Source organism: Neoarius graeffei, chromosome 7, assembly GCF_027579695.1.
Source record: "Neoarius graeffei isolate fNeoGra1 chromosome 7, fNeoGra1.pri, whole genome shotgun sequence".
NCBI lineage: Eukaryota > Metazoa > Chordata > Actinopteri > Siluriformes > Ariidae > Neoarius > Neoarius graeffei.
This window is the reverse complement of record NC_083575.1, coordinates 5,167,645-5,179,208: the sequence shown is the minus strand read 5'-3', so window position 1 is coordinate 5,179,208 and position 11,564 is coordinate 5,167,645. Positions and strand designations below refer to the sequence as shown.

The 11,564-nt window shown below is 44.2% G+C and overlaps 1 protein-coding gene across 2 annotated transcripts in view; it reads left to right on the top strand.

The window, feature by feature from the left end:
• Positions 1-11,564, top strand: part of zfyve26 (zinc finger, FYVE domain containing 26) — a 43,806-nt gene that overhangs the window by 16,350 nt on the left and 15,892 nt on the right. The window contains exons 21-33 of one of the 2 annotated variants that reach the window (XM_060925188.1): positions 1,217-1,413; positions 3,339-3,443; positions 3,569-3,691; positions 3,806-3,973; positions 5,006-5,255; positions 5,434-5,526; positions 5,765-5,946; positions 6,122-6,255; positions 6,393-6,421; positions 9,378-9,511; positions 9,637-9,857; positions 9,952-10,099; positions 10,262-10,471. In XM_060925188.1, coding sequence (XP_060781171.1) covers positions 1,217-1,413; positions 3,339-3,443; positions 3,569-3,691; positions 3,806-3,973; positions 5,006-5,255; positions 5,434-5,526; positions 5,765-5,946; positions 6,122-6,255; positions 6,393-6,421; positions 9,378-9,511; positions 9,637-9,857; positions 9,952-10,099; positions 10,262-10,471 — 1,994 coding nt within the window. Of the gene's footprint in view, positions 1-1,216; positions 1,414-3,338; positions 3,444-3,568; positions 3,692-3,805; positions 3,974-5,005; positions 5,256-5,433; positions 5,527-5,764; positions 5,947-6,121; positions 6,256-6,392; positions 6,422-9,374; positions 9,512-9,636; positions 9,858-9,951; positions 10,100-10,261; positions 10,472-11,564 lie in introns of both variants that reach the window. The other variant, XM_060925186.1, reaches the window with a different exon arrangement.

Sequence of the window (11,564 nt, the reverse complement as noted above, 5' to 3'; positions counted from 1 at the left end):
TGTTAAATGTGAGAGATACAGGCGTAAGAGTGCTGTATTGCTGGGTTTCACGTGACGTCACATCCACCTCGTTAGTTATTCAAAACTTTAGCTGGTGGTCTACCAAAGCTCCGTTGACAAAGCGTTTGTACGGAGAAAGTTCATTGCTCACTCGCATGAAAAATGCCTTACGCTTGCGTTGTTCGAATCCATCAAACCGTGAAACTGATGAAAAAAAATTCTTCAGGGTTCCCCGTGAGCTAATAAAAAAGGATGAACGAACACAGGATTTCACAAAAAGACGTCGAGAAAGGTGGCTTTTGAAACTGACTGAAATCGAAGGGAGCAGAGTCGAAGCATGCTCGAGTTTGCAGTGATCGCTTGGTGAAAGGTTTGTATTTCCCTCTCAGCTCTGTCCTTCGTGTTTTCCAAGTACTTTTCTTGCTATGTGTCGTTATCTTACGGGAATTTTTTAGTCATGAAACGCTAAAGTCCCCAGCTGTTTCTTTCTTTACTCCTCACAAAGTCCATATGCGTGAAGGTCGCGACAAAATTCTTCCCCAGCCGTACAGTTACAATGCGCCGTGATCACTTCTCCGTCTTGCTTAACTAAGATCCAGGTCTTTAAAAGGGTTTCTGATGATCTTTGTGAATGATTTACCTGAGAGATAAGAGCCAACACAAGTGAGAATCAAGCAAACTGTTGTTTGTCTACACTTCAACTTGCAGCGCTTCGTTGTAAAGACGTGAACGAAAAGCTTAAAAGAAAAAAAAACATACTTGCACAGGCAAAAATAAAACAGGATTCATTCGGCAGCGACTTGATCCCGAGGTCATACAAAAAAGTTGTAAGCCTCCATACTCTTCCACGCTTTCATCCGTTTTGCGGTGTAGAAGGACGTCTGCAACACCAGATAGTTCGAGATGTCGGGGAACTCGACTGAAGGGTAGTTTTCGAGATCATACGACAAATCCTTCTTTCCCAGACTGTAGGGGTCGATTCCATCGCACATAGTAATCTGAATATATCTAAAGCGAGCAGTGGCTTCTAGATTACAAGCGTACTCTGATAAGTTATCGCTAGTTGTTTGCACTACGGCAGCCGTTTAGACCACCAGCTATTTCACTTCCGGTAAAACCGCTAAGAAAAGTCACGTGACTGAAACCCAGCTATAAGACACAGCTATTATTCTTTATAAGCGTTAATGTGTGTCTTCAAATTTCTGTGCACGCGCAGGAGAGTGCAGTACAGAGCAGCTGTTCCGGGTGAAGGACTGGGAGCTGCGAGCCCGTGTGGTGCTGCAGGGTCTGGAGCGATGGCCTCTTCACAGCTGCCTGGAGCTACTGCAGTTCTGCCTCAGTGACTCGAGCCCGGATCACGCACTCGCACCACAGCTGCGGCAGAAAAAACACGAACTTGACATGTACAACAGGGTGTGTGTGTGTGGGGTGGATGGTGGTGGTGGTTTCACTGGATTGTGACACATATTTACTCGCAGTCACTCAGCAGAATTTTACCCAAGTAAAGTGTGTGTGTCTTTTGGGAGTGGGCTTTGTATTGAAGACCTAAGCATGATTTGCATCTGTGTGGAGTTTGAGGTTCTGCTAACCTCCTCCAGAATCACTTGAGTTTGCTCTAAAGGGAACATGCAGTGTCTTGCAAAAGTATTCATCCCCCTTGGTGTTTTGTTCTGTTTTTGTAGCATTACAAGCTGGAATTAAAATGGATTTTTGGAGGGTTAGCACCATTTTTGATTTACACAGCAAGCCTACAACTTTAAAGGTGCAAATTGTTTTATTGTGACACACAAACAATAATAAGATGAAAAAACAGAAATCTGGAGTGTGCATAGATATTAACACCCCCCAAAAAACAATACAACATTGTTGAGGTGTCGAGCCACCTTTTGCTGCAATTCCAGCTGCAAGTCTCTTGGGGTATGTCTCTATTAGCTTAGCACATCTAGCCCCTGGAATTTTTGCCCATTCCTCAAGGCAAAACTGCTCCAACTCCTTCAAGTTAGATGGGTTGCGTTGGTGTACAGCAATCTTCAAGTTACGTTACAGATTCTCAATTGGATTGAGGCCTGGGCTTTGATTAGGCCATTCCAAGATATTTAAATGTTTCCCTTTAAACCACTCCAGTGTCGCTTTAGCAGTATGTTTAGGGTTGTTGTCCTGCTAGACCCTTAACCTTCGTCTCAGTCTCAAACCTCTGGCCGACTCAAACGGGTTTTCCTCCAGAATTGCCCTGTATTTAGTGCCATCCATCTTTCCTTCAGTCCTGACCAGCTTTCCCATCCCTGCAGACGAAAAACATCCCCACAGCATGATGCTGCCACCACCATGCTTCACTGTAGGAATGGTGTTCTCAGGGTGTTGGGTTTGCGCCACACATGGCATTTCCCAGGATGGCCAAAAAGTTCGATTTTAGTCTAATTTGATCAGAGAATCATCTTCCATGTGTTTGGAGAGTCTGCCACATGCTGTTGGGCAAACTCCAAATGTGTTTTCTTCAGAAATATTATTATTATTATTTTTTTCTTTCTGGACACTCTTCCATAAAGCCCCACTCTGTGGAGTGTACGGCTTAAAGTGGTCCTATGGACAGATCCTCCCATCTCCGCTGTGGATCTTTGCAGCTCCTTCATCGTTGGTGTCTTTGTTGCATCTCTGATTAATGCCCTCCTTGCCCGGTCTGTGAGTTTTGGTGGGCGGCCTTCTCTTGTCAGGTTTGTAGTGGTGCCATATTCTTTCCATTTTACTAGAATGGATTTCATGGAGCTCCCTGGGATATTCAAAGTTTGGGATATTTTTTTATAACCCAACCCTGATCTATACTTTCTCCACAACTTTCGTCTCTGACCTGTTTGGAGGCTCCTTGGTTGTCATGTTGCTTGCTTAGTCGTGTTGCAGAGTCAGGGTCCTTCCAGAACAGGCTGATTTATACAGACATCATGTGACCGATCATGCAACACTTTGATTGCACACAGGTGGATCTTAACCAACTAATTATGTGACTTATGAAGTGAATTGGTTGGACCAGCTCTTATTTAGGGGTTTCATATGAAAGGGGATGAATACTTATGGACACTCCAGATTTCTGTTTTTTCATCTTAATTGTTTGTGTTGCAATAAAAAAAAACCATTATGCACCTTTAAAGTGGTAGGCATGTTGTGTAAATCAAATGGAGCGAACTCCACAAAAATCCATTTAATTCCAGCTTGTAATGCGACAAAACAGGACAAACACCAAGGGGGATGAATACTTTTGCAAGACACTGTAGTGGCATCGATGTGATCTTATTTGTTGTTCCATTCAACATGAGATGCACTTCTAAAGTGTGCGTGTTGTGTAGATGCTGAGCCTACAGCCTCCACTGGAATGGCAGACGTGGCAGGAGTTGAAGGAGGAGTCGAGCAGAAACCCCGAGCCCATGTTCTCACTTTTGCTCCAGACACGGGTCAGTCTGTCGGTACTTCATAAACGAGGTTAAATAAATGTTGATTTGCAGACAGTTCTCTGTGCACCTCTGTGCTCAATTAAAGCGGCCTTTGCTCAGTCTACTGATTCATTGTGTGTTACCAGGAGTTTGATTTGTGTGCCCAGTGGGTGCAGCTGTATCCCGTATCGGAGCAGTCTAAACTGCAGCTCCAGACTGAACATCTGCTCCATCTTCTGGAGAACGGCCGAACTGAGGACGCCTTCCAGGTGTGCACAAATGTTCTGACAGAAACCTCTGAGGCAGAGGATTTAACTTGCAGGATGAATTATTCATAAAACCCTGTAAAGTAATGTATGTTCTCCCTCTTTCCCTGGCTCTAGCTCCTTGAGGGCCTCTCTGATTCGCTGGAGGTTAGCGAGCGTGCACTAGATCAGAGGCCCGGATTGGCCGCCTGCCACTTCCTGTCTGATTACCTCACGCTGCACTTTCAGAGCCGGATGACTCCAGCATGTAGACACCACATACATGCCCTGCACTTGGGCTCTAAGGTGTGTGTGTGTGCTCGCACGCGCATGTTTATATAGTACGTGTGCACATGAACCAAGAGTGTGCATCTTTCTTTCTGAGGAGATGTAATGTTACGAGACTTAATATGTCATTTGAGTCAAGATGATTTTGAGTTGATTCAGTGTTTTGCAAACAATTTCAGCTTAAAAAAAAACCGTGAGAGCATTAAAGGAACAGTCCACCGTACTTCCATAATGAAATATGCTCTTATCTGAATTGAGACGAGCTGCTCCGTACCTCTCCGAGCTTTGCGTGACCTCCCAGTCACTCCTGTTAGCAATGTAGCTAGGCTCAGTATGGCCAATGGTATTTTTTTGGGGCTGTAGTTAGATGCGACCAAACTTTTTTTTTTTAAATATTTTTTTTGGGCTTTTTTCACCTTTATTGGATAGGACAGTGTAGAGACAGGACAGGAAATGAGTGGGAGAGAGAGACGGGGAGGGATCGGGAAATGACCTCGGGTCAGAATCGAACCCAGGTCCCCAGATTTATGGTGTGGCGCCTTAGCCACCTGAGCCACGACCATACCATAAATCTGGGGACCTGGGTTCGATTCCGACCTGAGGTCATTTCCCGATCCCTCCCCGTCTCTCTCTCCCACTCATTTCCTGTCCTGTCTCTACACTGTCCTATCCAATAAAGGTGAAAAAAGCCCAAAAAAAATCTTTAAAAAAAAAAAAGAGTTTGGTCGCATCTAACTACAGCCCCAAAAATACCATTGGCCATACTGAGCCTAGCTACATTGCTAACAGGAGTGACAGCGCGTCTGACTGACTGGGAGGTCACGCAAAGCTTGGATAGGTACGGAGCAGCTCGTCTCAATTCAGATAAGAGCATATTTCATTATGGAAGTACGGTGGACTGTTCCTTTAAGGACTGGGAGGCCACACCCCCTTAACTGTGACAAGCACAGAGGCCACACCTCCTTTACTATGAAAATAGAGTTAGTTTTAGCATGCTAGTTGTATAAAACATATAATTTATTATTGTATCTCCTAACTTGGCTTCCCCAGGTGTTATTGACTCTTCCAGAAGCTTCTCGGCAGGATTACTTCCAGCTGCTGGCAGATCCTCTGCTCATGCTGGAGCAGCTGTTGATGAACTTGAAGGTAGACTGGGTGTCAGTTGCTCTCTCGACCCTCCGGAACCTTTTACCAGCTCAGGAAGCAGGAATCACCAACCTGGACATCGATACGCTGCTGGCTGAGTATGCAAAAAAAGCTCTGGACTTCCCCTACGCCCCCCGAGAGAAGACACGCAGCGGTGAGGGCAGAAACTTTCCGGACATGAAGTGCGATCGTCTGAGAAACCCTAATTATGTTCCACTTGTCCCAAATGATCTCGTTATTAAGCCATTGAGACTTTATTAATTTTAAGGTTTTGTCATTACCGTGAAAGAAAATATGGTCTGGATCAATTTATTCCCTGTTTGTGTTTTTAGACTCTGTGATCAGCTTGCAGGACGGGCTGCTGCAGTGTCCCGTTCAGGAAAGTGCCTCGTCTTCTCCCAGCCGTACACCGCCTCCTTCAGCAGGTCTGCTGTTTTTGCAATGCTATGCAACTCCAGTTACAAAGTCTCTAAAATGTCAGCCATTTCACAAAATGACTATTGTGGCCATTAGCTGTTTTCTCTGATCACCAAGCGGCGTGGTCTGTTGTCAAGATGATCCCAGACCCGGCCCATCATAAGACAGATTCAGGCCAAAATGAAATGTAATGCTCCAAATGTGTCGTCGCTGAAACCTAACCTTTGCTGTTGGTCCTCTGTACAGGTGGCACTCCCATGCATACTCCATCTAGCGCCGCCCATGACCAAGACAGAGGTTTGGGTGGGAAGAAGCCCCGCCCCTCATCCATGTTTACCCCTCCAGAGAAAACACCGGAGCGTAAAGACTGGATTCCTGACCACCAGAGACACATCTGTATGGTCTGTCAGAGAGAGAGATTCACCATGGTGAGGCCTCAAGAAAAAAGTGCTTCCCTTTTTTTTTTTTTTAAATGTGTTTTTATTTCACCAGATAATGTGTGCCACAAAAACACGTCTCTGGAGTAACAGTTTGAAGCCACTTGTTTGGCTGTAATACGGCAAACTTTAGCTCTTAAACGCAGCTATTGTCTCTGTTTGTCAGTTTAACCGGCGGCATCACTGTAGACGCTGTGGCCGCTTGGTGTGTCACGCCTGCTCCAGCAGGAAGATGGTGGTGGAGGGGAATGACGAGCCTGTGAGAGTGTGTGACCAGTGCTACAGCTTCTTCCATGCAGCGTAAGCATGTGCTCTCACACACACCCTCCTACATGTATACGCAAGTTAGCTCTCAGAGTAGCTGTACAGTATCAAAGGGTACATTGTACTACATGATATTCTGTACACACTTTTCTCACACTGTCATGTTTTTGCAGTTCGGATGAAGAGCTGGAGCAGGCAGAAGGTATCACATTCAGTCCAAAATGTTTCACCATACTGACCATTTCTGACACGTTCATAATAATAATAAGCTTTATTTATACACTTTAGCATAGCTGTTCTCCCAGGCACCCCGATACAAAATTATAATGAATAAAATAATGACAATCGTTTACAGTATGAGATACAACCCCGATTCCAAAAAAGTTGGGACAAAGTACAAATTGTAAATAAAAACGGAATGCAATAATTTACAAATCTCAAAAACTGATATTGTATTCACAATAGAACATAGACAACATATCAAATGTCGAAAGTGAGACATTTTGAAATTTCATGCCAAATATTGGCTCATTTGAAATTTCATGACAGCAACACATCTCAAAAAAGTTGGGACGGGGCAATAAGAGGCTGGAAAAGTTAAAGGTACAAAAAAGGAACAGCTGGAGGACCAAATTGCAACTCATTAGGTCAATTGGCAATAGGTCATTAACATGACTGGGTATAAAAAGAGCATCTTGGAGTGGCAGCGGCTCTCAGAAGTAAAGATGGGAAGAGGATCACCAATCCCCCTAATTCTGCGCCAACAAATAGTGGAGCAATATCAGAAAGGAGTTCGACAGTGTAAAATTGCAAAGAGTTTGAACATATCATCATCTACAGTGCATAATATCATCAAAAGATTCAGAGAATCTGGAAGAATCTCTGTGCGTAAGGGTCAAGGCCGGAAAACCATACTGGGTGCCCGTGATCTTCGAGCCCTTAGACGGCACTGCATCACATACAGGCATGGTTCTGTATTGGAAATCACAAAATGGGCTCAGGAATATTTCCAGAGAACATTATCTGTGAACACAATTCACCGTGCCATCCGCCGTTGCCAGCTAAAACTCTATAGTTCAAAGAAGAAGCCGTATCTAAACATGATCCAGAAGCGCAGACGTCTTCTCTGGGCCAAGGCTCATTTAAAATGGACTGTGGCAAAGTGGAAAACTGTTCTGTGGTCAGACGAGTCAAAATGTGAAGTTCTTTATGGAAATCAGGGACGCCGTGTCATTCGGACTAAAGAGGAGAAGGACGACCCCAGTTGTTATCAGCGCTCAGTTCAGAAGCCTGCTTCTCTGATGGTATGGGGTTGCATTAGTGCATGTGGCATGGGCAGCTTACACATCTGGAAAGACACCATCAGTGCTGAAAGGTATATCCAGGTTCTAGAGCAACATATGCTCCCGTCCAGACGACGTCTCTTTCAGGGAAGACCTTGCATTTTCCAACATGACAATGCCAAACCACATACTGCATCAATTACAGCATCATGGCTGCGTAGAAGAAGGGTCCGGGTACTGAACTAGCCAGGCTGCAGTCCAGATCTTTCACCCATAGAAAACATTTGGCGCATCATAAAACGGAAGATACGACAAAAAAGACCTAAGACAGTTGAGCAACTAGAATCCTACATTAGACAAGAATGGGTTAACATTCCTATCCCTAAACTTGAGCAACTTGTCTCCTCAGTCCCCAGACGTTTACAGACTGTTGTAAAGAGAAAAGGGGATGTCTCACAGTGGGAAACATGGCCTTTTCCCAACTTTTTTGAGATGTGTTGCTGTCATGAAATTTAAAATCACCTAATTTTTCTCTTTAAATGATGCATTTTCTCAGTTTAAACATTTGATATGTCATCTATGTTCTATTCTGAATAAAATATGGAATTTTGAAACTTCCACATCATTGCATTCCGTTTTTATTTACAATTTGTACTTTGTCCCAACTTTTTTGGAATCGGGGTTGTATATCAAACGATTATAAGATATAATAGTGACTCTATTAAAATATATGCACAAGCAAGTATAGGCGACACAAATACATATATTTTAAGAGAGTCACCCAGTGCATATATTTTAAAGCTAGACGGCCTTTCGATTTCATAAAATCGGTGAAATTTAGTTCCGTCTGAAATGTGGTCATTGCGATATCTGTTTATTTCTGTAATATTTCACAAAATATCAGGCCATTCTGTGGCTGGGAAGTTATTTAATTTGAGGGGATTCCCTAGCAAATAATGCGCATGAAATCGCTCGCTTTGCGCAGTCAAGCAGACGGAGGAAGTCCGTGAGTGTACGCATGCGCAGGTTTCCCTTTGAGCGTGCACTGACAGTTCCATCATTCTGACGCTAAACGAACAGTTGATCACACCGAGGTGCTCGCTGAGCGTCGATATTTATTAGTTTGATCCTGCGTTTCCTTTCCTTCGTATAGAACATAACGTCTTTTCTTCTTGCTTTCTTTCTGTTACTGTAGTCAGTCTTTCATGTTTCATTCGCACACTCACGTCCTCCGTTTTTCTCTCCTGTTTCAAATTTCTGTCCTACAATGCCTTGCGTGACTGGGGAAAGCCCACTATGTGATGCGTGACGTAGTATCTTGAATTGGGTCATGGTGAAACAGGAAAAAATAGTGGGGAATTTAGGGCCATGTGGAGATAAATTCATTAATTTGTTCTATTTTAAAAAACCTAATAAAATTGCAAGTCTGTGACTCGAATTCAGTAGCTTTCGGTCCACTAAACAAAAATAATTGGGTGTCGGGGAAAATTCTTTTTATGACCTACACTTGAAAAACCTGAAAGGCAGTCTAGCTTTAATATTGATATAGGTGACTTTGTTAAAATGTATGTACTAGTAGGTGTAAAGAACTAATAATTAACTTTTTTAATTTAGGAATTTATATCATTTAGATGTCTCGAATGTTTTGAGTCTGAGTTCGTCTTGTTAATTGAGGAAAATGTCGTGACATTTTGACTACAAGTCTAAATTATTGCATTTTTTTTTTCCCATAAAAAAGAGAAATTGTCTTGATTCGGATCAACAAAATGAAAATTGACCATTTTAAATGCTGTCTGATAAGATCAGTGTAATCGGTGAATAAAGCTCGATAAGAAGAGTGATCTGAAAATGTGGAACATACTTTGTGTCCAGTAGCAGGGAGTCCGGCCTCGGCTGAGGAAATGCTAGACGGCGTCCTGTGTCTCCCTGAGGTTCCTCAGAGGCAGTACAGACTCAGTCCCAATCCAGAGGAGAACCAGCAGCTACACAGCGAGTTCTACTATGAACAGGTCCATGCTTGCCTCCATCTGTCTGTCTGTATACCTGACTTTCTCTTTCTTTCTGATTATCTAATGCTAATGAAGCTTTGTGTTGCATAAAAATAATCTGATCCCAAAGTCTGTCTCTCTCTCAGGCACCCAGTGCCTCTCTGTGTGTGTCCATCCTCAATCTTCACAGTGACCATGCCGCCTGTGGTCACCAGCTGATTAGTCACTGCTGCTCAATCTCGTCCAAACTGACCAATCCCGAGGTGGACGCTCGTCTCCTGACCGACATCATGCAGCAGCTCATGTTCAGCGCCAAGCTGATGTTTGTTCGAGCTGGACGCAGCCAGGACCTGGCTCTGTGTGACAGGTCAGGCCACACCCACACTCGTACATTCTCCAGTTCTCACAGATACACCGATGTGTTGCTCCGTTCCGTGTTTCATTTCTCTCTGTGCTTACAGCTACATCAGTAAGGTGGACGTGCTGAAAATCCTGGTCCGTGCTAACTATAAGTACATCCCGTCTCTGGATGACATTTTAGAAATGACGGCAGTGATGCGTCTGAGGAACCAGCTGCTCGAGGCAGAGTATTATCAGCTGGCTGTGGAGGTGAGCAGGTTTACGTCACTCTTAAAGAGTTTTAGGATTCCACATTTTTTGATGTTTTTTATATTCATCCATCAGATGTATCGAACTCTGGTCCTCAGTGAGGTGTGGGTTTTTTTTTATTTTTTTTTTATGTTTTTGTTCTCACCTCTGTCCCCATCTCAGGTGTCCACTAAAAGCGGTCTGGATCCGAGCGGTGTGTGGCATGCATGGGGCATGGCGCTCCTGAAGGCCAGGTGTCTGACTGCAGCCCGGGAGAAGTTTGCTCGCTGCCTGAAAGCTCCAGTGGACAGAAACCAGCTGAACCTGGGGTCGCGACTGCTGCAGGAGATCATCCAGCACCTGGAGTCGACCGTCCGACTCGCTCCGAGTGCGGTGAGGACAGAATCGGCTCGGCTCAAACATCTGAGTCGGCATACAGGCTTAGGCTACGTTTACATTACGTCGAATCAGCGGATCATCAGATTAACGTTCTTAAAACGATTCGCGTTTACACTAAAACCGTTAGCCGTGCACCCAGCAACGCCAATACGCGAATACGCTCGGCTCCGCAGGCATCCTGTGCTCCAAATCACTCCGCCCTGAACAGCGAGTGCCCTCTGGAGGGTGCGCACTCCGGCCCTGCGCAGCTCACACAGCGCGCGAGTGAAGTGCACAAGCCACGATTTGGGACTGAGCCGCTGTGTGTGAGATCCCAGTGCATATCACTTACCACTTGCAAGTGGAAGGATGGGAAGCCTAAAGACAATCGTAACTACACAATGGGCAGTATTTGCATCAGTATTTGCAGTATTTTCATACTTTTATACTCTTTAATGAAAGGTGATACAAGGCGGAAGTCCATGCCGTTTTTCAGCAGTCGCGTCACATGACCAACGCCAGCGAATCAGGAAGGTGGACCGTCACAGTGACGTTGTCCAATGAGACGCCAGCTAGAGCTCAGCAAAGCGTATCCGCGTATTTTGAATGTTTACACAGCACCGGACCAGACACGATCTGGATTGAATACGTGGACGCTGGCGGATTCCCGTTTCCAGGCGTTTCCAGGCGGTTTAATGTAAACGGACAGTGCATCCGCGAAGAAAACGAGACAGATACGGTCTAGTGTAAACGTAGCCTTAGAGATATTCAGATGTCTGGTGACATGGTGCATTTTAAACATTCATTCGTCATATACTGATTTGTTCTCGAATGTAACAGAATGTGATTAATGGGTTAAACGGATCACAATCATCCATCCTTCCTGATTCTTTATTGTCATCACATAAATGCATTTCTGATAAAGGGATCAAAGTACATTTATTTATTTATTTATTTATTTATTTGTAGTGAGAAAAGTAATTGCCCCTTAAAAATTCGTAACTAGTTTCATCATCTTCAGTGATGACGACAATTAAGGGGGCACTTGATGGTTAAACCCCCCCCCCTTAAAATCCAAATTAAATAAATTGTTTAGCCAGGTTGCATT